The sequence below is a fragment of the Staurois parvus genome, unplaced genomic scaffold (assembly GCF_062004578.1).
Source record: "Staurois parvus isolate SC_StPar_1 unplaced genomic scaffold, SC_StPar_1.0 ptg001959l, whole genome shotgun sequence".
NCBI lineage: Eukaryota > Metazoa > Chordata > Amphibia > Anura > Ranidae > Staurois > Staurois parvus.
Window position 1 is genome coordinate 85,724 of NW_028319755.1, and position 26,761 is coordinate 112,484.

At 54.6% G+C, this 26,761-nt stretch overlaps 1 protein-coding gene across 2 annotated transcripts; it reads left to right on the forward strand.

Annotated features, from left to right (window-relative positions):
* Window positions 1–1,607: 1,607 nt before the first annotated feature.
* Window positions 1,608–26,761, forward strand: LOC149433142 (prostacyclin receptor-like). 2 transcript variants are annotated; one of them, XM_089664600.1, is made up of 2 exons: window positions 1,608–2,837; window positions 25,691–26,761. In XM_089664600.1, the coding sequence occupies exons 1-2, from the start codon at window positions 2,001–2,003 to the stop codon at window positions 25,934–25,936; spliced, it is 1,083 nt and encodes a 360-aa protein (XP_089520726.1). In that variant the 5' UTR covers window positions 1,608–2,000; the 3' UTR covers window positions 25,937–26,761. The 2 variants fall into 2 exon arrangements, 1 of the variants encoding a protein (XP_089520726.1); XR_016308869.1 differs by lacking the exon at window positions 1,608–2,837 and adding an exon at window positions 12,652–12,739 and having other exon boundaries at window positions 25,691–25,819.

The window sequence follows — 26,761 nt, forward strand, 5'->3', positions numbered from 1 at the left end:
ATCACCCATCAACAGATCACCCATCAATAGATCACCCATCAACAGATCACCCATCAATAGATCACCCATCAACAGATCACCCATCAATAGATCACCCATCAATAGATCACCCATCAATAGATCACCCATCAACAGATCACCCATCAATAGATCACCCATCAACAGATCACCCATCAATAGATCACCCATCAACAGATCACCCATCAATAGATCACCCATCAATAGATCACCCATCAATAGACTGCCCATCTATAGATCACCCATCAATAGACCACCCATCTATAGATCACCCATCTATAGATCACCCATCAACAGATCACCCATCAATAGACTACCTGTCAATATCAACAGATCACCCATCAACAGATCTCCCATCAATATACTAGCTTTCTATAGATCACCTATCAATAGATCACCTGTTATCAGATCAGCAGTCATTGGATCACCTGTCATCAGGGGGGACGCTCTGACATGAGGAAGCAAAGCCCTGCCTCTACCAAGATGGCCGCCTCCACACAGGGACAAGGTGCAGAACAAGGCCTGGGGGGCAGTAACGGGGAGGATCGTCTGTAGGGAGTCGGCAGGCAGTGCTGTCCCCGGCTTCCACAGTGCAGGTCCTCCAATTGCACAAAACACCTCCCCCGCTATGGTGAAGAGAGGGAGGTGTTATGTAGTCCTAGGGTGACGATAGTACGGTTGCCATCCTCGGACAGGAAGTGCGTTTGTGGCAGGATCACAAAAGGAAAATGAATGCGGCCGTCACATTGAAGGCGTGTGGTATCTCCTCCACACCACCTACTGTAACCCCTTTAAGCCTCTGCAGCTAAGGGGGGCGGTTGGTGGCTGTAAAAACCACGGCTCAGCCGGGGGGTCTTAGTGTGAATGAGCCCCTAGATAAGAGCCCGGACCGCCGCGCTGCGACATCAAAGTAGGATGCCAGATTCGGGGAAAGCGACGGCGGGCAACGTGCGCTCCTGCGGCACAAACGGGAGAATCGTTACTTGTGACATACGACTGATGGGAAGGGAGAGATTTTGGGCGCCTAGAATTGGCGCGTTCGTGCGTCAAGCGGTAGGCGGGGCTCCTCTATGAAGACATTAGCGATACTTTGTCACAATTTGTAACCTTTTTGCACGCAATTTCCTCGTCTCAATTCTTCGCTCTGCGCCACCAATGGATTTTTCCGTGATCGGCGGGGCGCGGACAGGACCGGCGGCGGCGGACACCCCACCAGCATCGCGCGTCGCACGCATATATATACAAAGTGTACACACATATACACACAACGCTGACAGATGAGCGCGTCTGGCGGTCTCTGGTCCTCGTCTCCCGCTCGGCGTACACGTCACCTCCCCGGGATTGGCGCGGCGTGCCAGAGACACTCCATCCTGGATGTCATCTCATGCCTCCCCCGCCCGGCATTATCTCTTCGCGGAACGCCGCGTCACGTCATCCGCCGCCCAATACGACCGTCCCGCTGATTGCATGGCCGTCACATAACTGTCACGTAAAAGCTGCCGTTGGACGCTGACCAGTTCCTCCGCAAGACACAAAAGTTGCGCCACGTTTGCGACATTGTTTAGTCAAAGTTTGGCCGCTCGCCCAGCACGCCGGGCGTTCTTCCTCTGCCAGCTGGCCAGTCGGGACGTGCCGGTGCGGACACAAGGCGTGCGCCAACCTCTCCTGGCAGTCTCTGGCCGCGTCTATCTCAGCTGCTGAGTCTCCCCTCCCCTCCTCCGCTCGCTCTCTCTCTCGTAGGTCTGATCACTGACAGTTCACAGCGCAGGAGAGTCAAGTGTAAGGCAGACGGAGGGGGACGCAGCGACACGCAAACTTCTCAGCAGATCCCACGCCGGGGCGGGAGCCATGCAGCACAGCGGGCAGAAGAGGAAGAGAAAGTCCTGACACAGAAGTGAGAGTCTCTCGGGGTGGAGGAGGAAGCAGGTGCAGAGACGGACCAGCAGATTTTCAGAGGCAGAATTTGGGTTCCTCACCATCCAATGGTAACCACCCCGCCATCTCTGCCCGAAGGCATGCAGTACTACTGCGAGAATTCCACGCGAGTCCGCGCTGACGGGAACCCGGCCACCAGCACCCTGATGTTCGCCATGGGAGTCCTGGGAAACCTGCTGGCCCTGGGCATCTTAGGGGTCCACCGACGAGAGAGAAGAGCCCGGGCGTCCCCGTTCTGCGTCCTGGTCACCGGACTCGCCGTCACCGACCTCCTGGGCACCTGCATCCTGAGCCCGGTGGTCTTCGTGTCCTACGCCCAGCAAGTGTCGCTCCTGGAGCTGGGATCGTGGCCGCTGTGCCAGTTCTTCGCCTTCGCTATGACCTTCTTCAACCTGGCCTCCATGATGATCCTCTTCTTCATGGCCTTTGAGAGATGTCTGGCCATCAGCCACCCGTACATCTACACTCAGCACAGCTGGGGGCGCCGCCTGGCCAGGACGGCGCTGCCAACTTCCTACGTTGTAACAGCGGTGCTCTGCGCCCTGCCGCTGGTCGGTGTGGGTCAGCACAAGCAGTACTGTCCAGGAACTTGGTGCTTCATCAGGATGGCGGTGGGATCCACTGCTGGGAACGGGGGAGCGCTGGCCTTCTCGCTGCTTTACGCCACGCTGACTGGACTGCTGATCTTAGCCATCTTGGTGTGTAATGCCTCCGTGACCGCCAGCTTGTGCCGCATGAGGAAAGGTCAGAGGGCGCGGAGAGGGTCGCTGCGCAGGGCTGGAGCTCGAGGCTGGTTCCTCGGGGCCGGAGAAGAGGAGCTGGAGCATCTCATCCTGTTGGTGCTGATGACCATCATCTTCATGGTGTGCTCTGTGCCTATGACGGTAAGTGCCAGCGGGGGGGCAGGTTGTAGGCTGTAGGTGTCACCGCCTTGTCATCACTCCGATCTCTCAGGATGTGGCCCCGAGGGAGAGAAGAGGGTGACAGTTCCTGAGGGACCCCAGGAGGGAGGGTGGTGGAAGAGTGTGCAGGAGATGGGGAACAGATGTTGTGGAAGGAAGCCAAATGTGTGAAGACTGATGTGACCTCAGGTGGACTCCACTGTGACGGGGTGAGAGGTCACTGCAACTGTGAGGAGAAAGCCTAGCACTGTGAGGAGAGAATCCATGACTGGGGGCAGAGCCTAGATCTGTGAGGAGAAAGCCCAGCACTGTGAGGAGAGAATCCATGACTGTGTGGGCAGAGCCTAGATCTGTGAGGAGAAAGCCCAGCACTGTGAGGAGAGAATCCATGACTGTGTGGGCAGAGCCTAGATCTGTGAGGAGAAAGCCCAGCACTGTGAGCAGAGAATCCATGACTGTGGGAGGGAGGAGCCTAGATCTGTGAGGAGAAAGCCCAGCACTGTGAGGAGAGAATCCATGACTGTGTGGGCAGAGCCTAGATCTGTGAGGAGAAAGCCTAGCACTGTGAGGAGAGAATCCATGACTGTGGGAGGGCAGAGCCTAGATCTGTGAGGAGAAAGCCTAGCACTGTGAGGAGAGAATCCATGACTGTGGGAGGGCAGAGCCTAGATCTGTGAGGAGAAAGCCCAGCACTGTGAGCAGAGAATCCATGACTGTGGGAGGGAGGAGCCTAGATCTGTGAGGAGAAAGCCCAGCACTGTGAGCAGAGAATCCATGACTGTGTGGGCAGAGCCTAGATCTGTGAGGAGAAAGCCTAGCACTGTGAGGAGAGAATCCATGACTGTGGGAGGGCAGAGCCTAGATCTGTGAGGAGAAAGCCCAGCACTGTGAGCAGAGAATCCATGACTGTGGGAGGGAGGAGCCTAGATCTGTGAGGAGAAAGCCCAGCACTGTGAGCAGAGAATCCATGACTGTGTGGGCAGAGCCTAGATCTGTGAGGAGAAAGCCTAGCACTGTGAGGAGAGAATCCATGACTGTGGGAGGGAGGAGCCTAGATCTGTGAGGAGAAAGCCCAGCACTGTGAGCAGAGAATCCATGACTGTGGGAGGGAGGAGCCTAGATCTGTGAGGAGAAAGCCCAGCACTGTGAGCAGAGAATCCATGACTGTGTGGGCAGAGCCTAGATCTGTGAGGAGAAAGCCTAGCACTGTGAGGAGAGAATCCATGACTGTGGGAGGGCAGAGCCTAGATCTGTGAGGAGAAAGCCCAGCACTGTGAGGAGAGAATCCATGACTGTGGGAGGGCAGAGCCTAGATCTGTGAGGAGAAAGCCTAGCACTGTGAGGAGAGAATCCATGACTGGGGGCAGAGCCTAGATCTGTGAGGATAAAGCCCAGCACTGTGAGGAGAGAATCCATGACTGTGGGAGGGAGGAGCCTAGATCTGTGAGGAGAAAGCCCAGCACTGTGAGCAGAGAATCCATGACTGTGTGAGCAGAGCCTAGATGTGTGAGGAGAAAGCCTAGCACTGTGAGGAGAGAATCCATGACTGTGTGGGCAGAGCCTAGATGTGTGAGGAGAAAGCCTAGATCTGTGAGGAGAGAATCCATGACTGTGTGGGCAGAGCCTAGATGTGTGAGGAGCAAGCCCAGCACTGTGATCATTGTGAGGAGAGAATCCATGACTGTGGGGCAGAGCCTAGATCTGTGAGGAGAGAATCCATGACTGTGTGGGCAGAGCTTAGATGTGTGAGGAGAAAGCCCAGCACTGTGATCATTGTGAGGAGAGAATCCATGACTGGGGGCAGAGCCTAGATCTGTGAGGAGAAAGCCCAGCACTGTGAGGAGAGAATCCATGACTGGGGGCAGAGCCTAGATCTGTGAGGAGAAAGCCCAGCACTGTTAGTAGAGGGCACGGTACTGTGAATGGAGAATCCATGACTGTGAGGGCAGAACCCAGCATTATGAGGAGAAAGCCCAGCACTATCAGGGGAAAGCCTGACAATGTGGAAAGAGAGTCCAGCACTGTAGGGTGAAAACCTTGTGAGGGGAGATTCTGTGACTGTGAGGTCAAAGCCCAGCCCAGGAGAAAGTCCAGCACTGCGAGAGGAGAACCTGGCATTATGAGCAGAAAGTCCAGCACTGCGAGAGGAGAATCTGGACATAGAGAGACCGCCATGTTGCTCTCCCCCCCCAGTGTAGTGCTGGGTCAGACAGGTCCTAGGTTGGTGCCGGTTGGAGGGCTCCTCCTATATGATAAGTTATGGAGTCGATGTGAACCAGTCACAGCCGAGGATTGGCTCTGAATTCCACATTCCTGAGCGGCAGTCACTGTGATGGCGGAGAATAATCGCTGTCTGAACAGGAAACGCTCCGAGCACGGGGCCACGCGGTGTCACCCATTTATACGGCACTAGATGGCCCTCCATCATCCGCTCTTCAGACCCCATATTCCGTTCTGCCCGCCTTCACATCTCTGCTGCACAGCCGGCCTGGTGACATCATCACACTGCGGAGCAGGGGCGGACTGACAACTCATGGGGCCCCCGGGCAATAGGGGATCATGGGGCCCCCGGGCAATAGGGGATCATGGGGCCCCTGTGTCCTTGCCCAAACTCAAAAAAGCCTATGAAAAAGGTACCAGGGGCATCTCATGGGGCCCCCTACTGACCCCGGGCCCTCGGACAGTGCCCGAGTTTCCAAATGGTCAGTCCGCCCCTGCTGCGGAGACACCAACCAATCAGCATTCAGGAACACAGGGAGCTGTATTGGGGAGGAGTGGTGTCACCTTCCTGGCTATGCAGTGTGGTCGGGGGTGGGGGAGACGAGCGGATGGACACGGAGACAAACCCAAATCAGGTCACACAGCAATAACAGCAACATGAGGAAACTGGACCTACCTACCTGGGTGTGCCTACTTACCTGTGACTGTCTCTATATACCTGTGGGTGTGCCTACTTACCTGTGACTGTCTCTATATACCTGGGTGTGCCTACTTACCTGTGACTGTCTCTATATACCTGTGGGTGTGCCTACTTACCTGTGACTGTCTCTATATACCTGTGGGAGGCCCTACTTACCCGTGACTGTCTCTATATACCTGTGGGAGCCCCTACTTACCCGTGACTGTCTCTATATACCTGTGGGAGCCCCTACTTACCCGTGACTGTCTCTGTATACCTGGGTGTGCCTACTTACCTGTGACTGTCTCTATATACCTGGGTGTGCCTACTTACCTGTGACTGTCTCTATATACCTGGGTGTGCCTACTTACCTGTGACTGTCTCTATATACCTGGGTGTGCCTACTTACCTGTGACTGTCTCTATATACCTGTGGGAGCCCCTACTTACCCGTGACTGTCTCTGTATACCTGGGTGTGCCTACTTACCCGTGACTGTCTCTATATACCTGTGGGAGGCCCTACTTACCCGTGACTGTCTCTATATACCTGTGGGTGCCCCTACTTACCTGTGACTGTCTCTATATACCTGTGGGTGCCCCTACTTACCCGTGACTGTCTCTATATACCTGTGGGTGCCCCTACTTACCCGTGACTGTCTCTATATACCTGTGGGAGCCCCTACTTACCCGTGACTGTCTCTATATACCTGTGGGAGCCCCTACTTACCCGTGACTGTCTCTATATACCTGTGGGTGCCCCTACTTACCCGTGACTGTCTCTATATACCTGTGGGAGCCCCTACTTACCCGTGACTGTCTCTATATACCTGGGTGTGCCTACTTACCTGTGACTGTCTCTATATACCTGTGGGAGCCCCTACTTACCCGTGACTGTCTCTATATACCTGTGGGTGCCTACTTACCTGTGACTGTCTCTATATACCTGGGTGTGCCTACTTACCTGTGACTGTCTCTATATACCTGTGGGTGCCTACTTACCTGTGACTGTCTCTATATACCTGGGTGCCCCTACTTACCCGTGACTGTCTCTATATACCTGTGGGAGCCCCTACTTACCCGTGACTGTCTCTATATACCTGGGTGTGCCTACTTACCTGTGACTGTCTCTATATACCTGTGGGAGCCCCTACTTACCTGTGACTGTCTCTATATACCTGGGTGTGCCTACTTACCTGTGACTGTCTCTATATACCTGTGGGAGCCCCTACTTACCTGTGACTGTCTCTATATACCTGGGTGTGCCTACTTACCTGTGACTGTCTCTATATACCTGTGGGAGCCCCTACTTACCCGTGACTGTCTCTATATACCTGTGGGTGCCTACTTACCTGTGACTGTCTCTATATACCTGGGTGTGCCTACTTACCTGTGACTGTCTCTATATACCTGTGGGAGCCCCTACTTACCCGTGACTGTCTCTATATACCTGGGTGTGCCTACTTACCCGTGACTGTCTCTATATACCTGTGGGAGCCCCTACTTACCCGTGACTGTCTCTATATACCTGGGTGTGCCTACTTACCTGTGACTGTGTCTATATACCTGTGGGAGCCCCTACTTACCTGTGACTGTCTCTATATACCTGGGTGTGCCTACTTACCTGTGACTGTCTCTATATACCTGTGGGAGCCCCTACTTACCTGTGACTGTCTCTATATACCTGTGGGAGCCCCTACTTACCTGTGACTGTCTCTATATACCTGGGTGTGCCTACTTACCTGTGACTGTCTCTATATACCTGTGGGAGCCCCTACTTACCTGTGACTGTCTCTATATACCTGGGTGTGCCTACTTACCTGTGACTGTCTCTATATACCTGTGGGAGCCCCTACTTACCTGTGACTGTCTCTATATACCTGTGGGAGCCCCTACTTACCCGTGACTGTCTCTATATACCTGGGTGTGCCTACTTACCCGTGACTGTCTCTATATACCTGTGGGAGCCCCTACTTACCCGTGACTGTCTCTATATACCTGGGTGTGCCTACTTACCTGTGACTGTGTCTATATACCTGTGGGAGCCCCTACTTACCTGTGACTGTCTCTATATACCTGTGGGAGCCCCTACTTACCTGTGACTGTCTCTATATACCTGTGGGAGCCCCTACTTACCTGTGACTGTCTCTATATACCTGGGTGTGCCTACTTACCTGTGACTGTCTCTATATACCTGTGGGAGCCCCTACTTACCTGTGACTGTCTCTATATACCTGTGGGAGCCCCTACTTACCTGTGACTGTCTCTATATACCTGGGTGTGCCTACTTACCCATGACTGTCTCTATATACCTGTGGGAGCCCCTACTTACCTGTGACTGTCTCTATATACCTGTGGGAGCCCCTACTTACCTGTGACTGTCTCTATATACCTGTGGGAGCCCCTACTTACCTGTGACTGTCTCTGTATACCTGTGGGAGCCCCTACTTACCCGTGACTGTCTCTGTATACCTGGGTGTGCCTACTTACCTGTGACTGTCTCTATATACCTGTGGGAGCCCCTACTTACCTGTGACTGTCTCTATATACCTGTGGGAGCCCCTACTTACCTGTGACTGTCTCTATATACCTGGGTGTGCCTACTTACCTGTGACTGTCTCTATATACCTGTGGGAGCCCCTACTTACCTGTGACTGTCTCTATATACCTGGGTGTGCCTACTTACCTGTGACTGTCTCTATATACCTGTGGGAGCCCCTACTTACCTGTGACTGTCTCTATATACCTGTGGGAGCCCCTACTTACCCGTGACTGTCTCTATATACCTGGGTGTGCCTACTTACCCGTGACTGTCTCTATATACCTGTGGGAGCCCCTACTTACCCGTGACTGTCTCTATATACCTGGGTGTGCCTACTTACCTGTGACTGTGTCTATATACCTGTGGGAGCCCCTACTTACCTGTGACTGTCTCTATATACCTGTGGGAGCCCCTACTTACCTGTGACTGTCTCTATATACCTGTGGGAGCCCCTACTTACCTGTGACTGTCTCTATATACCTGGGTGTGCCTACTTACCTGTGACTGTCTCTATATACCTGTGGGAGCCCCTACTTACCTGTGACTGTCTCTATATACCTGTGGGAGCCCCTACTTACCTGTGACTGTCTCTATATACCTGGGTGTGCCTACTTACCCATGACTGTCTCTATATACCTGTGGGAGCCCCTACTTACCTGTGACTGTCTCTATATACCTGTGGGAGCCCCTACTTACCTGTGACTGTCTCTATATACCTGTGGGAGCCCCTACTTACCTGTGACTGTCTCTGTATACCTGTGGGAGCCCCTACTTACCCGTGACTGTCTCTGTATACCTGTGGGTGCCCCTACTTACCTGTGACTGTCTCTATATACCTGGGTGTGCCTACTTACCTGTGACTGTGTCTATATACCTGTGGGAGCCCCTACTTACCTGTGACTGTCTCTATATACCTGTGGGAGCCCCTACTTACCTGTGACTGTCTCTATATACCTGTGGGAGCCCCTACTTACCTGTGACTGTCTCTATATACCTGGGTGTGCCTACTTACCTGTGACTGTCTCTATATACCTGTGGGAGCCCCTACTTACCTGTGACTGTCTCTATATACCTGTGGGAGCCCCTACTTACCTGTGACTGTCTCTATATACCTGGGTGTGCCTACTTACCCATGACTGTCTCTATATACCTGTGGGAGCCCCTACTTACCTGTGACTGTCTCTATATACCTGTGGGAGCCCCTACTTACCTGTGACTGTCTCTATATACCTGTGGGAGCCCCTACTTACCCGTGACTGTCTCTGTATACCTGTGGGTGCCCCTACTTACCTGTGACTGTCTCTATATACCTGTGGGAGCCCCTACTTACCTGTGACTGTCTCTATATACCTGTGGGAGCCCCTACTTACCTGTGACTGTCTCTATATACCTGGGTGTGCCTACTTACCTGTGACTGACCTGACATACATTTTCTCTGTAGGATTCGGGGATCATACAGTCAGACTGACATTCTATCATGCAGTGGTTGGCAGATCTGATTGGATGGTGTGTGTCCGGCTCAGGTTGGTGGAATGCAGTCAGTGGGTGGGGGATGGGGGCGAGCGCTGATTGTACAATGGAAGGTTGTGTGGTGTGGAAAGTGATCCGCTGTGTGAGCGGGGCCCCTGTCTGTATGTGACCGGGGCCCCTCCGTCTGCTGTATGTGACTGGGGCCCCTCTGTCTGCTGTGTGTGACTGGGGCCCCTCTGTCTGCTGTGTGTGACCGGGGCCCCTCCGTCTGCTGTGTGTGACCGGGGCCCCTCCGTCTGCTGTGTGTGACCGGGCCCCCCCCCATCTGCTGTGTGTGACCGGGGCCCTCCCATCTGCTGTGTGTGACCGGGGCCCCCCCGTCTGCTGTGTGTGACCGGGGCCCCTCCGTCTGCTGTGTGTGACCGGGGCCCCCCTGTCTGCTGTGTGTGACCGGGGCCCCCCCATCTGCTGTGTGTGACCGGGGCCCCCCCATCTGCTGTGTGTGACCGGGGCCCCTCCGTCTGCTGTGTGTTACCGGGGCCCCCCCATCTGCTGTGTGTGACCGGGGCCCCCCCCCCGTCTGCTGTGTGTGACCGGGGCCCCCCCGTCTGCTGTGTGTGACCGGGGCCCCTCCGTCTGCTGTGTGTGACCGGGGCCCCCCTGTCTGCTGTGTGTGACCGGGGCCCCCCCCCGTCTGCTGTGTGTGACCGGGGCCCCCCCGTCTGCTGTGTGTGACCGGGCCCCCCCCATCTGCTGTGTGTGACCGGGGCCCCTCCGTCTGCTGTGTGTGACCGGGGCCCCTCCGTCTGCTGTGTGTGACCGGGGCCCCCCCATCTGCTGTGTGTGACCGGGGCCCCATCTTCCATCACTCCAGCCCTCACCTCATAAACCGAGACAGACAGAAACCCGATAACTATCTGCAAACCAGCAGAGTCCTCAGAGATATTACCCCCCCCCATCGCCCACTGCAGAGCGTTTACACTACTGCAGAGTATCGCACCCCCACCTGAGTATTCCCCCTCTCCTGCAGAGTATCGCACCCCCTCCTGAGTATTCCCCCTCTCCTGCAGAGTATCGCACCCCCTCCTGAGTATTCCCCCTCTCCTGCAGAGTATAGCACCCCCTCCTGAGTATTCCCCCTCTCCTGCAGAGTATCACACCCCCTCCTGAGTATTCCCCCTCTCCTGCAGAGTATAGCACCCCCTCCTGAGTATTCCCCCTCTCCTGCAGAGTATCGCACCCCCACCTGAGTATTCCACCTCTCTTGCAGAGTATCGCACCCCCACCTGAGTATTCCCCCTCTCCTGCAGAGTATAGCACCCCCTCCTGAGTATTCCCCCTCTTCTGCAGAGTATCGCACCCCCTCCTGAGTATTCCCCCTCTCCTGCAGAGTATAGCACCCCCTCCTGAGTATTCCCCCTCTCCTGCAGAGTATCGCACCCCCACCTGAGTATTCCACCTCTCTTGCAGAGTATCGCACCCCCACCTGAGTATTCCCCCTCTCTTGCAGAGTATCGCACCCCCATCTGAGTATCCCTCTCTTCTGCAGAGTATCGCACCCCCATCTGAGTATCCCTCTCTTCTGCAGAGTATCGCACCCCCACCTGAGTATTCCTCTCTCTTGCAGAGTACAGCACCCCCTCCTGAGTATTCCCCCTCTCCTGCAGAGTATCGCACCCCCACCTGAGTATTCCCCCTCTTGCAGAGTATCGCACCCCCACCTGAGTATTCCCCGTCTTGCAGAGTATCGCACCCCCACCTGAGTATTCCCCTCTCCTGCAGAGTATAGCACCCCCACCTGAGTATTCCCCCTCTCTTGCAGAGTATCGCACCCCCACCTGAGTATTCCCCGTCTTGCAGAGTATCACACCCCCACCTGAGTATTCCCCTCTCCTGCAGAGTATAACACCCCCACCTGAGTATTCCCCCTCTCTTGCAGAGTATCATACCCCCACCTGAGTATCCCCCTCTCCTGCAGACTAAAGCACCCCCACCTGAGAATTCCCCCTCTCTTGCAGAGTATCGCACCCCCACCCGAGTATTCCCCTCTGCTGCAGAGTATCACACACCTACCTGGGTATTCCCCCTCTTCTGCAGAGTATAGCACCCCCTGTAATGGGACATGGAAGCTGTAGGCAGCCATCTTGTTAAGGTTTCAACCAATTCTTTTTTTCCATCAGCAGTGACCTTCCCCCACCCTCCCCCCTCCTGAAAACTATGGAATTTGTAGATGTAAGATTTAACAAACTTCAGAAGAGCCTCTTATCTCCACTAAAACACAAATAGACGCCAGAGTCCAGACCTGGTCAGGGCTGTAAACAGCAAATTAGTCTTGGCAGGATGTCTGTTTCCAGGAAGCATAGAAAACACTTTCCTCTGCCCTATCGTAAATTCATAATATCTCAGTCCAGCCGTCATACATGACCTGTGAGACCATTAGAGCTCTAGGAATGCAGAGCGTGCCATAAAATGTCCATTCCACATGTAACAATTCCACATACAATTCATAGAATCCACCAGGAACAGGACACATTCATATTAGGGAGATATGTGAATGGGGAATATCATACCAAACAAATCAAGGTCCTACATGACTATGTTACCATGTTAGAATGGGGAGAAAGCCGTCTCCTCCCTCCAGTGCGCCATGTTTGGTATCCCTGGGTTCGGAATATAATTCTGAGTATTAATCTGCCGGTTGCTGGACTCCCGCCTGCATGTATTGGAGGTTATTAATATCAGCATGAAGTTGTAGTTGGGACTCGGTCAGAAACTTGGTGACCTCCAGCACCCCGCCCCTAACCTGGATGATTGGTCAGTTGTTCTCTGGCCACACCCCTTTGATATCACAGAAAAGGGACTGACCGGACCTAGTAAGGAGCGCTCCTTTAATATCAACTAAGGAACATCTAACGGACCTGAGGGCCAAGGAAATATTTTTGCTCGAACAATTGGAGTCGGCTGACCCAGGACCAGGCAAGTATTCTCCATCTTCACCGCCTTTCATTCCTCTGTTGCTTTATTGTTCTCTTTGTGTCTTTGTAACATCTTTTCTGTAAATATTTAATTGCAACATTTGGCCTTTTCATTAATAAATCAGATTCTGAAAAGTGTTAGAACCTTTAATGCAAATTAACGAATCCCCGTCCCTGGAAGAGTGTTCCTGTATATATAATCCTCTGATATCCCCGTCCCTGGAAGAGTGTTCCTGTATATAATCCTCCGATATCCCCGTCCCTGGAAGAGTGTTCCTGTATATAATCCTCCGATATCCCCGTCCCTGGAAGAGTGTTCCTGTATATATAATCCTCTGATATCCCCGTCCCTGGAAGAGTGTTCCTGTATATATAATCCTCTGATATCCCCGTCCCTGGAAGAGTGTTCCTGTATATAATCCTCCGATATCCCCGTCCCTGGAAGAGTGTTCCTGTATATATAATCCTCTGATATCCCCGTCCCTGGAAGAGTGTTCCTGTATATATAATCCGCCGATATCCCCGTCCCTGGAAGAGTGTTCCCGTATATATAATCCTCCGATATCCCCGTCCCTGGAAGAGTGTTCCTGTATATGTAATCCTCTGATATCCCCGTCCCTGGAAGAGTGTTCCTGTATATGTAATCCTCTGATATCCCCGTCCCTGGAAGAGTGTTCCTGTATATATAATCCTCTGATATCCCCGTCCCTGGAAGAGTGTTCCTGTATATATAATCCTCCGATATCCCCGTCCCTGGAAGAGTGTTCCTGTATATATAATCCTCCGATATCCCCGTCCCTGGAAGAGTGTTCCTGTATATATAATCCTCTGATATCCCCGTCCCTGGAAGAGTGTTCCTGTATATATAATCCTCTGATATCCCCGTCCCTGGAAGAGTGTTCCTGTATATATAATCCTCTGATATCCCCGTCCCTGGAAGAGTGTTCCTGTATATGTAATCCTCTGATATCCCCGTCCCTGGAAGAGTGTTCCTGTATATATAATCCTCTGATATCCCCGTCCCTGGAAGAGTGTTCCCGTATATATAATCCTCTGATATCCCCGTCCCTGGAAGAGTGTTCCTGTATATATAATCCTCTGATATCCCCGTCCCTGGAAGAGTGTTCCTGTATATATAATCCTCTGATATCCCCGTCCCTGGAAGAGTGTTCCTGTATATATAATCCTCTGATATCCCCGTCCCTGGAAGAGTGTTCCTGTATATATAATCCTCTGATATCCCCGTCCCTGGATGAGTGTTCCTGTATATATAATCCTCTGATATCCCCGTCCCTGGAAGAGTGTTCCTGTATGTAACCCTCTGATATCCCCGTCCCTGGAAGAGTGTTCCTGTATATATAATCCTCTGATATCCCCGTCCCTGGAAGAGTGTTCCTGTATATATAATTCTCTGATATCCCCGTCCCTGGAAGAGTGTTCCCGTATATATAATCCTCCGATATCCCCGTCCCTGGAAGAGTGTTCCTGTATATATAATCCTCTGATATCCCCGTCCCTGGAAGAGTGTTCCTGTATATAATCCTCTGATATCCCCGTCCCTGGAAGAGTGTTCCTGTATATAATCCTCTGATATCCCCGTCCCTGGAAGAGTGTTCCTGTATATATAATCCTCCGATATCCCCGTCCCTGGAAGAGTGTTCCTGTATATGTAATCCTCTGATATCCCCGTCCCTGGAAGAGTGTTCCTGTATATAATCCCTTGATATCCCTGTCCCTGGAAGAGTGTTCCTGTATATATAATCCTCTGATATCCCCGTCCCTGGAAGAGTGTTCCTGTATATAATCCTCTGATATCCCTGTCCCTGGAAGAGTGTTCCTGTATATATAATCCCCTGATATCCCCGTCCCTGGAAGAGTGTTCCTGTATATAATCCTCTGATATCCCCGTCCCTGGAAGAGTGTTCCTGTATATAATCCTCTGATATCCCCGTCCCTGGAAGAGTGTTCCTGTATATATAATCCTCTGATATCCCCGTCCCTGGAAGAGTGTTCCTGTATGTAACCCTCTGATATCCCCATCCCTGGAAGAGTGTTCCTGTATATATAATCCTCTGATATCCCCGTCCCTGGAAGAGTGTTCCTGTATATATAATCCTCTGATATCCCCGTCCCTGGAAGAGTGTGCCTGTATATATAATCCACTGATATCCCCGTCCCTGGAAGAGTGTTCCTGTATGTAACCCTCTGATATCCCCGTCCCTGGAAGAGTGTTCCTGTATATAATCCTCTGATATCCCCGTCCCTGGAAGAGTGTTCCTGTATATATAATCCTCTGATATCCCCGTCCCTGGAAGAGTGTTCCTGTATATATAATCCCCTGATATCCCCGTCCCTGGAAGAGTGTCCCTGTATATATAATCCTCTGATATCCCCGTCCCTGGAAGAGTGTTCCTGTATATAATCCTCTGATATCCCCGTCCCTGGAAGAGTGTCCCTGTATATATAATCCTCTGATATCCCCGTCCCTGGAAGAGTGTTCCTGTATATATAATCCTCTGATATCCCCGTCCCTGGAAGAGTGTTCCTGTATATATAATCCTCTGATATCCCCGTCCCTGGAAGAGTGTTCCTGTACATAATCCTCTGATATCCCCGTCCCTGGAAGAGTGTTCCTGTATATAATCCTCTGATATCCCCGTCCCTGGAAGAGGGTTCCTGTATATAATCCTCTGATATCCCCGTCCCTGGAAGAGTGTTCCTGTATATATAATCCTCTGATATCCCCGTCCCTGGAAGAGTGTTCCTGTACATAATCCTCTGATATCCCCGTCCCTGGAAGAGTGTTCCTGTATATAATCCTCTGATATCCCCGTCCCTGGAAGAGGGTTCCTGTATATAATCCTCTGATATCCCCGTCCCTGGAAGAGTGTTCCCGTATATATAATCCTCTGTATTTCCGGTCTGTGGTGACAGCGGGTGTCAGACGTTGATGCTGAGTTCGGTGTCATTGCTGGGATTGGTGGGTTTCCTCCTTCTCTGTAGAAGTCGGTGATGTCAGTGTGAAGGGTGATGATGTAATTATCCTGACTTGGTGACAATCGCTGTCAGGCTGCTGCACATAGATTGGGGTCCTGCGAGCTGGAAAATCTTTGTGCCGGGTGCAGCTGAGAGCGGCATTGTTATGCAAGTGATAGTGAGGTGTGAGATCGGCTGGTTCTTCCGTCACGAGTTGGTGAGAAGGGCGGGGTCGGGTGCCGCGTTCCGTCACATATTAGGGGTCGGGTGCCGTGTTGCATCACATATTAGGGGGTCGGGTGCCGCGTTCCGTCACATATTAGGGGTCGGGTGCCGTGTTGCATCACATATTAGGGATCGGGTGCCGTGTTGCATCACATATTAGGGGTCGGGTGCCGTGTTGCATCACATATTAGGGGGTCGGGTGCCGCGTTCCGTCACATATTAGGGGTCGGGTGCCGCGTTGCGTCACATATTAGGGTTTGGATGATGTGCTCTGTCACATATTAGGGGTTGGGCGGTGTGTTGCATCACATATTAGGGGTCGGGTGCCGTGTTCCATCACATATTAGGGGTCGGGTGCCGTGTTGCATCACATATTAGGGGGTCGGGTGCCGCGTTCCGTCACATATTAGGGTTTGGATGATGTGCTCTGTCACATATTAGGGGTTGGGTGCCGTGTTGCGTCACATATTAGGGGTCGGGTGCCGTGTTACATCACATATTAAGGGTCGGGTGCCGTGTTGCATCACATATTAGGGGGTCGGGTGCCGCGTTCCGTCACATATTAAGGGTCGGGTGCCGTGTTGCGTCACATATTAGGGGTCGGGCGCCGTGTTGCATCACATATTAGGGGTCGGGTGCTGCGTTGCGTCACATATTAGGGGTCAGACGCCGCGTTGCGTCACATATTAGGGGTTGGGGCGGTGTGTTGCGTCACGTATTAAGGGATGGGTGCCGCGTTGCGTCACATATTAGGGGTCGGGTGCTGTGTTGCGTCACATATTAGGGGTCAGACGCCGCGTTGCGTCACATATTAGGGGTTGGGGCGGTGTGTTGCGTCACATATTAAGGGACGGGTGCCGTGTTGCGTCACATATTAGGGGTCGGGTGCCGTGTTGCGTCACATAGGGGTTGGGTGCCGCGTTGCGTCACATATTAGGGGTCGGGTGCTGCGTTGCGTCACATATTAGGGGTCAGACGCCGCGTTGCGTCACATATTAGGGGTTGGGGCGGTGTGTTGCGTCACATATTAAGGGACGGGTGCCGCGTTGCGTCACATATTAGGGGTCGGGTGCCGCGTTGCGTCACATAGGGGTCGGGTGCCGCGTTGCGTCACATATTAGGGGTCGGGTGCTGCGTTGCGTCACATATTAGGGGTCAGACGCTGCGTTGCGTCACATATTAGGGGTCAGACACCGCGTTGCGTCACATATTAGGGGTTGGGGCGGTGTGTTGCGTCACATATTAAGGGACGGGTGCAGCGTTGCGTCACATAGGGGTCGGGTGCCGCGTTGCGTCACATATTAGGGGTCAGACGCCGCGTTGCGTCACATATTAGGGGTCGGGTGCTGCGTTGCGTCACATATTAGGGGTCAGACGCCGCGTTGCGTCACATATTAGGGGTTGGGGCGGTGTGTTGCGTCACATATTAAGGGACGGGTGCCGCGTTGCGTCACATATTAGGGGTCGGGTGCCGCGTTGCGTCACATATTAGGGGTCAGACGCCGCGTTGCGTCACATATTAGGGGTCGGGTGCCTGCTAGCTGACACCAGGGAGGTGGGCTCAGACCTCCAGATCAACCCCCACCTTACCCCCACTCAGGTACCTGGACTGAAGGGAGTGTTGGCAGTATATGGGGGCAGGTTTATTGGGAGGACACACCTCGCTGTCCACAAGGTCCCCCCATCAAACAGTCGGCCTCTCTGGAGGTCCTGGCTGATATGAGAAGGGAGGTTGAGAAAATGCTGCAGCTGGGGGTGATTCAGAAGTCCCACAGTGCCTGGGCATCCCTGCTAGTCCTGGTCCCCAAAAAGGATCAGACGATCAAGTTCTGGTAGTCCACGCAGAGCCTGAAGGCCATCACCTTCGCAGACGCCGACCCCATGCCCCGGATCGATGGATCGGCTGGTGGCTGCCCGCTATCTCACAGTCATGGATCTGAGCAGGGGGTACTGGCCAATTCCTCTGGCGCCTGAGGCCCGGGAAAAGTCGGCCTTCATCACCCCATTCGGCTTGTTCGAATTCACGGTCATGCCCTTTGGGATGAAGAATGCCCCAGCCACCTTCCAGAGGGTCATGGAACCCTACCTGGACGACATCGCCGTGTTCAGCCCCACCTGGGAAGAACATCTGGTGCATCTGTCACAGGTTCTGGACAAACTGACAGCCGCCAATCTGACCGTCAAACCCAGAAGGTGTTAGATAGGCATGACGGCTGTCCAGTATTTGGGACACCAGGTAGGAGGAGGAACCCTGAGGCCCGAGACAGGGAAGGTGGAGGCCATCCTGGTCTGGCCTACCCCTCAAACCAAGAAACAGGTCATGTCATTCCTGGGGACAGCCGGTTACTATAGGAAGTTTGTATGTAACACATCTTCAATCTCTCCCTCTCCTCCGGCACTTTCCCCTCCCCTCTGAAACACACATCACCCCCATACTGGAGGAGGCCCCCCCTGGACCCCAATGACCCGAACAACCTCAGACCCATCTCCCTGCTGACATTTACATCTAAACTCCTCGAGTGCCTCGTCTACACCCGCCTGAGCTCTCACCTCACCGACAACAACCTCCTCGATCCCCTACAGTCCGGCTTCCGTCCCCTACACTCCACCGAAACCACCTACACTCCACCGAAACCACCTACACTCCACCGAAACCACCTTACACTCCACCGAAACTGCCCTACACTCCACCGAAACCCCCCTACACTCCACCGAAACCGCCCTACACTCCACCGAAACCACCTACACTCCACCGACACCGCCCTACACTCCACCGACACCGCCCTACACTCCACCGAACCCCCCCTACACTCCACCGACACCGCCCTACACTCCACCGAAACTGCCCTACACTCCACCGAAACTGCCTTACACTCCACCGAAACCGCCCTACACTCCACCGAAACCACCTACACTCCACCGAACCCGCCCTACACTCCACCGAAACCGCCCTACACTCCACCGAAACCACCTACACTCCACCGAAACCGCCCTACACTCCACCGAAACCGCCCTACACTCCACCGAAACCACCTACACTCCACCGAAACCACCTACACTCCACCGAAACCACCTACACTCCACCGAAACCACCTTACACTCCACCGAAACTGCCCTACACTCCACCGAAACCCCCCTACACTCCACCGAAACCACCTACACTCCACCGAAACCACCTTACACTCCACCGAAACTGCCCTACACTCCACCGACACCGCCCTACACTCCACCGAAACCCCCCTACACTCCACCGACACCGCCCTACACTCCACCGAAACCCCCCTACACTCCACCGACACTGCCCTACACTCCACCGAAACCACCTACACTCCACCGAAACCGCCCTACACTCCACCGAAACCGCCCTACACTCCACCGAAACCACCTACACTCCACCGAAACCGCCCTACACTCCACCGAAACCGCCCTACACTCCACCGAAACCGCCCTACACTCCACCGAAACCGCCCTACACTCCACCGAAACCCCCCTACACTCCACCGAAACCGCCCTACACTCCACCGACACCGCCCTACACTCCACCGAAACTGCCTTACACTCCACCGAAACCGCCCTACACTCCACCGAAACCACCTACACTCCACCGAACCCGCCCTACACTCCACCGACACCGCCCTACACTCCACCGAACCCCCCCTACACTCCACCGACACCGCCCTACACTCCACCGAAACTGCCCTACACTCCACCGAAACCGCCTTACACTCCACCGACACCGCCCTACACTCCACCGAACCGCCCTACACTCCACTGAACCGCCCTACACTCCACCGACACCGCCCTACACTCCACCGAACCGCCCTACACTCCACCGACACCGCCTTACACTCCACCGACACCGCCCTACACTCCACCGAAACTGCCCTACACTCCATCGAAACCGCCCTACACTCCACCGAAACCCCCCCTACACTCCACCGACACCGCCCTACACTCCACCGACACCGCCCTACACTCCACCGACACCGCCCTACACTCCACCGAAACCTCCCTACACTCCACCGAAACCACCTACACTCCACCGAAACTGCCTTACTCAAACTCTCCAACGACCTGCTAACCGCCAAAGCTAATGGCCACTACTCAGTGCTCCTACTCCTCCACCTCTCTGCGGCCTTCCACACAGTCCACCACCCCCTCCTCCTTACTAAACTACACTCCCTCGGCCTCAGAGACTCCGCCCTCTCCTGGCTCTCGTCCTACCTGTCACAACGCTCCTTCAGCGTTACCTATAATGCTACCACCTCCCCCTCCCTCCCCCTCTCTGTTGGGGTCCCCCAAGGCTCCGTCCTCGGGCCCCTTCTCTTCTCCATCTACACCTCCTCCCTTGGCCAACTCATACACTCTCACGGCTTCAACTACCACCTCTATGCCGACGACACACAAATCTATCTCTCCACCCCCCACCTCACCCCCTCGGTCTCCGCCCCCCACCTCACCCCCTCGGTCTCCGCCCCCCACCTCACCCCCTCAGTCCCCGCCCCCCACCTCACCCCCTCGGTCTCCGCCTGAATCACACACCTACTGAGCGACATATCAGACTGGATGTCACTCCACTTCCTTAAGCTGAACCTCTCCAAAACCGAGTTTCTTGTCCCCCCCCCCCCAGCCCGGACACCCCCCCCCATTGACTTCTCCATCATGTCCAACAACGCCATCATCAAACCCGCCCTGCAGGCCAGAGTACTGGGTGTCATTTTGGACTCCAACCTATCCTTCCAGCCCCAAGTCCAATCTTTAACAAACTCGTGCAGACTCCGCCTCCGCAACATGCAGACTCCGCCTCTGCAACATGCAGACTCCGCCTCCGCAACATGCAGACTCCACCTCCGCAACATGCAGACTCCACCTCCGCAACATCGCCAAAATCCGCACGTTCCTAACCCCAGAAACCACTAAACAGCTCATCCACTCCCTCCTCACTGGCCTGCCTCGCCACAGGCTATCCCCGCTTCAGTCCATCCTGAATACGGCAGCCAGACTCATTCACCTTTCCAACCGCTCCATCTCCGCCACCCCCCTCTGCCAATCCCTCCACTGGCCTCCACTCAGTGTCCTCCACCCCCCCTCTGCCAATCCCTCCACTGGCCTCCACTCAGTGTCCTCCACCCCCCTCTGCCAATCCCTCCACTGGCCTCCACTCAGTGTCCTCCACCCCCCCTCTGCCAATCCCTCCACTGGCCTCCACTCAGTGTCCTCCACCCCCCCTCTGCCAATCCCTCCACTGGCCTCCACTCAGTGTCCTCCACCCCCCCTCTGCCAATCCCTCCACTGGCCTCCACTCAGTGTCCTCCACCCCCCCTCTGCCAATCCCTCCACTGGCCTCCACTCAGTGTCCTCCACCCCCCCTCTGCCAATCCCTCCACTGGCCTCCACTCAGTGTCCTCCACCCCCCCTCTGCCAATCCCTCCACTGGCCTCCACTCAGTGTCCTCCACCCCCCCTCTGCCAATCCCTCCACTGGCCTCCACTCAGTGTCCTCCACCCCCCCTCTGCCAATCCCTCCACTGGCCTCCACTCAGTGTCCTCCACCCCCCCTCTGCCAATCCCTCCACTGGCCTCCACTCAGTGTCCTCCACCCCCCTCTGCCAATCCCTCCACTGGCCTCCATTCAGTGTCCTCCACCCCCCCTCTGCCAATCCCTCCACTGGCCTCCACTCAGTGTCCTCCACCCCCCCTCTGCCAATCCCTCCACTGGCCTCCACTCAGTGTCCTCCACCCCCCCTCTGCCAATCCCTCCACTGGCCTCCACTCAGTGTCCTCCACCCCCCCCTCTGCCAATCCCTCCACTGGCCTCCACTCAGTGTCCTCCACCCCCCTCTGCCAATCCCTCCACTGGCCTCCACTCAGTGTCCTCCACCCCCCTCTGCCAATCCCTCCACTGGCTTCCGATTGCCCAACGGATCAAATTCACAATCCTAACACTGACATACAAAGCCGTCCACCATACTGCCCCGAACTACATCACCGACCTAATATCCAAGTACCACCCAACACGCACACTCCGCTCCTCACAAGACCTCCTTCTCTCTAGTTCCCTGGTCTCCTCCTCCCATGCCCGCCTCCAGGACTTCTCCAGGGTGTCACCCATCCTCTGGAACTCCCTGCCCCAACCCATCAGACTATCACCTACTCTCCTCTCCTTTAGGCGCACCCTGAAAACCCATCTCTTCAGGGAAGCCTACCCCACCCCCTGCTAACTTGCCGACCTCCTCCACTCTTCCTACCACTCCATCCCCCACAGCTATCTCCTCCTGTACCACCTTCCCCTCCCTCCTAGATTGTAAGCTCCCAGGATCAGGGCCCTCGATCCCCTCATGTATCACATTGTATTGTTCTGTCACATGTTGTGTCCCCCTTTGTAATGTACAGCGCTGAGCCAACTATCGGCGCTTTATAAATACTGTATAATAATAATAATAACTATAGCAGCCTGGCGAAACCTTTGACTGACCCGACCAAAAAGAACCTACCCAAGGTGGTGTCCTGGACACCAGACTGTGAGAAGGCCCTTCAGGCCTTGAAGGAGGTGCCGGCCAGTGGCCCCTGTGCTACGGGCTCCAGACTTCACCCGCCGTTTCCTAGTGCAGACGGATGCCTCTGCCTATAGGTTGGGTGGATGGTGCGGAGAGGAACATCCCATCCTCTACCTGAACCTGGAAGATGCTCCTCAGGGAAGTAGCATACGATCGATGAGCAGTGTCTTGCGATCGTGTGGGCCCTCCAGAAGATGCAAATGTACCTTTGTGGGCGGCACTTCCCGGAGATCACCAATCACAATCCTTGGAGCAGGTTGCTGGGGAGAATGGCAAGCTACTTCGGTGGAGCCCAATTCTTCAGCAATTCGATTTCATAAGAAGGGCGGCAACCATGGCAACGCTGATGGGTTATCGAGACGGGTCGAGCCAGGAGGAGTCGGTTGTGTCAGGAGGGGAATTGCAGTTCCCTCCCATGCGACCACCTGAGGGGGGAGGTGTGACGATTGTGTGTAATAGGGACATGTGACAGCCATTTTGTTTTCCATGAGCAGTGACCTTCCCCCACCCTCCCTCCTCCTAAAAACGATGGAATTTGTAGATGTAAGATTTAACGAACTTTATCTCCACTAAACCACAAATAGACGCCAGAGTCCAGACCTGGTCAGGGCTGCAAACAGCAAATTAGTCTTGGCAGGATGTCTGTTTCCGGGAACCATGGAAAACACTATCCTCTGCCCTATCGTAAAACCATAATATCTCAGTCCAGCCGTCATACATGACCTGTGAGGCCATTAGAGCTCTAGGAATGCAGAGCGTGCCATAAAATGTCCATTCCACATGTAACAATTCCACATACAATTCATAGAATCCACCAGAAACTGGGCACATTCATATTAGGGAGATATTTGAATGGGGCATAGCATACCGAACACATCAAGGTCATACATGACTATGTTAGCACATAGGAACAGGGAGAAAGCCGTCTCCTCCCTCCCGGGTGACAAGGGTGCGCCATGTTTGGTATCCCTGGGTTCGGAATATAATTCTGAGTATTAATCTGCCGGTTGCTGGACTCCCGCCGGCATGTATTGGAGGTTATTAATATCAGCATGAAACTGTAGTTGGGACTCGGTCAGAAACTTGGTGACCTCCCAGCACCCCGCCCCTAACCTGGATGATTGGTCATGTGTTCTCGGGCCACACCCCCTTTGATATCACAGAAAAGGGACTGACCAGATGCAAACTAAAGAATCCCTGTCCCTGGAAGAGTATCGCACCCCCTCCTGAGTATTCCTGCAGGGTATTGCACCTCCACCTGAGTATTCCCCCTCTCCTGCATAGTATTGCACCCTCCTAAGTATCCCCTTCTCCTGCAGAATATCGCACCCCCTCCTGAGTATCCCCCTCTCCTGCAGAGTATCGCACCCCTCCTGAGTATCCTTCTCTCCTGCAGAGTATCGCACCCCTCCTGAGTATCCCCCTCTCCTGCAGAGTATCGCACACCCTCCTGAGTATCCCCCTCTCTTGCAGAGTATCGCACCCACCTGAGTATTCCCCTTTCCTGCAGAGTATCGCACCCCTCCTGAGTATCCCCCTCTCCTGCAGAGTATCGCACCCCTCCTGAGTATCCCCCTCTCCTGCAGAGTATCGCACACCCTCCTGAGTATCCCCCTCTCTTGCAGAGTATCGCACCCACCTGAGTATTCCCCTTTCCTGCAGAGTATCGCACCCCACCTGAGTGTTCCCCTCTCCTGCAGAGTATCGCACCCCTGCTGAGTATCCCCCTCTCCTGCAGAATATCGCAACCTCTCCTGAGTATCCCCCTCTCCTGCAGAATATCGCACCCCCTCCTGAGTGTCCCTCTCCCCTGCAGAGTATCGCACCCCACCTGAGTATTCCCCTCTCCTGCAGAGTATCGCACCCCTCCTGAGCATCCCCCTCTCCTGCAGAATATCGCAACCTCTCCTGAGTATCCCCTTCTCCTGCAGAATATCGCACCCCCTCCTGAGTATCCCCCTCTCCTGCAGAGTATCGCACCCCTCCTGAGTATCCCCCTCTCATGCAGAGTATCGCACCCCTCCTGAGTATCCCCCTCTCCTGCAGAGTATCGCACACCCTCCTGAGTATCCCCCTCTCTTGCAGAGTATCGCACCCACCTGAGTGTTCCCCTCTCCTGCAGAGTATCGCACCCCTCCTGAGTATTCCCCTCTCCTGTAGAGTATCGCACCCCTCCTGAGTATCCCCCTCTCCTGCAGAGTATCGCACCCCTCCTGAGTATCCCCCTCTCCTGCAGAGTATCGCACTTCCTCCTGAGTATCCCCCTCTCTTGCAGAGTATCGCACCCCACCTGAGTATCCCCCTTTCCTGCAGAATATCGCACCCCCCGAGTATCCCCCTCTTCTGCAGAGTATTGCACTTCCTCCTGAGTATCCCCCTCTCTTGCAGAGTATCGCACCCCACCTGAGTATCCCCCTTTCCTGCAGAGTATCGCACCCCTCCTGAGTATTCCCCTCTCCTGCAGAGTATCGCACCCCCACCTGAGTATCCCCCTCTCCTGCAGAGTATCGCACCCACTTGAGTATTCCCCTCTCCTGCAGAGTATCGCACCCACCTGAATATTCCCCTTTCCTGCAGAGTATCGCACCCCTCCTGAGTATCCCCCTCTCCTGCAGAATATCGCACCCCTCCTGAGTATCCCCCTCTCCTGCAGAGTATCGCACCCCTCCTGAGTATTCCCCTCTCCTGCAGAGTATCGCACCCCTCCTGAGTATTCCCCTCTCCTGCAGAATATCGCACCCCCCCTGAGTATCCCCCTCTCTTGCAGAGTATTGCACCCCTGCTGAGTATCCCCCTCTCTTGCAGAGTATCGCACCCCTCCTGAGTATCCCCCTCTCTTGCAGAGTATTGCACCCCTCCTGAGTATCCCCCTCTCCTGCAGAGTATCGCACCCCTCCTGAGTATCCCCCTCTCCTGCAGAGTATCGCACCCCCTCATGAGTATCCCCCTCTCTTGCAGAGTATCGCACCCCTCCTGAGTATCCCCCTCTCCTGCAGAGTATCGCACCCCTCATGAGTATCCCCCTCTCCTGCAGAGTATCGCACCCCTCCTGAGTATCCCCCTCTCTTGCAGAGTATCGCACCCCCACCTGAGTATTCCCGTTTCCTGCAGAGTATCGCACCCCTCCTGAGTATCCCCCTCTCCTGCAGAGTATCGCACCCTTTCCCTGATGTTACTCTCCTCTCTCTCTGACAGCTCCGGGCCTTCCTTGGCGCCCTGTACCAGAATGAGCCCCCAGACGAGTCCGGCGACCTCCTGGCCTTCCGGCTGAGCGCCCTGAACCCCATCCTGGACCCCTGGATATTCATCATCTTCCGCGGCTCCGTCTTCAGGAAGCTCCACTCCCTGCTCTGCACATCCTGGGGCCGGACCAGCAAAGCGCTGCCGGCGGTGAGTTTCATGGACACCGTCAGCCCCATGACTTCCATCAGCGGGCCCTGAGGGGGCGGAGCTCACAAAACTGACGCAGATCTGCGGGTCATGAGGACAGAGAAGTGCCAGGTGGGCACAGAGGGGCCCCCCGGACCTGGTGACCCCCATACGGGATTAGTTATGGTTGTCGTAGGAGCCGCCGCCGCCTGGCGCCATTCTCATACAGGAACCACAACAGGTTCACAAAACGTTATTTATGACACGACATGGAGGACGCCACTTCCCAGAGTGTCTGTGAGCCCCACGGCAGCCAATCCGCTTCCCTCATTCAGATGCGGCTGGTGGATCCGGTTGCTATGGGTAACACAGACGTCACACCGCTTCCAGCTCACAATCGTCCCAGGCCATCACTGAACACATGCTGAGCATGACAGGTGCCCTTTAGCTTTAAAAGCACATTATTTAATGAGTCTGACTCCACCCCTGAAAGTCCACATCAGCCAATCGCCTGCACCAAAAAAAAAGTTTGTCCCGCCCCCTAGGGGCTGCAAGGAGGAAAATTAAAGCGCACAGAAATCTGCTGCCAGCACACAAAGTGAGCACACAGAATACGGCGGCTCCCGCCCGTCGCTGTGACGAGCGTTTGTACTTGTAACCCAATCTGGGTGCAGAACGGAACACACAGGGATGACATTGATGGATATAAAGGGGAGGGACTACTGGAAGGCGGGCACAGATTGTGGGCTGTACTAATCAACGATGGCGTTAATGGAGTGGCGGGATCGTCAGTGATTGGTGGAAGGGATTAGAAGAGGGATATAAAGAGGGACTATGGAAGGGCGGGCACAGACCGCGGGGGTGGGTTAGATAATGATGGATATAAAGGGGAAGGGC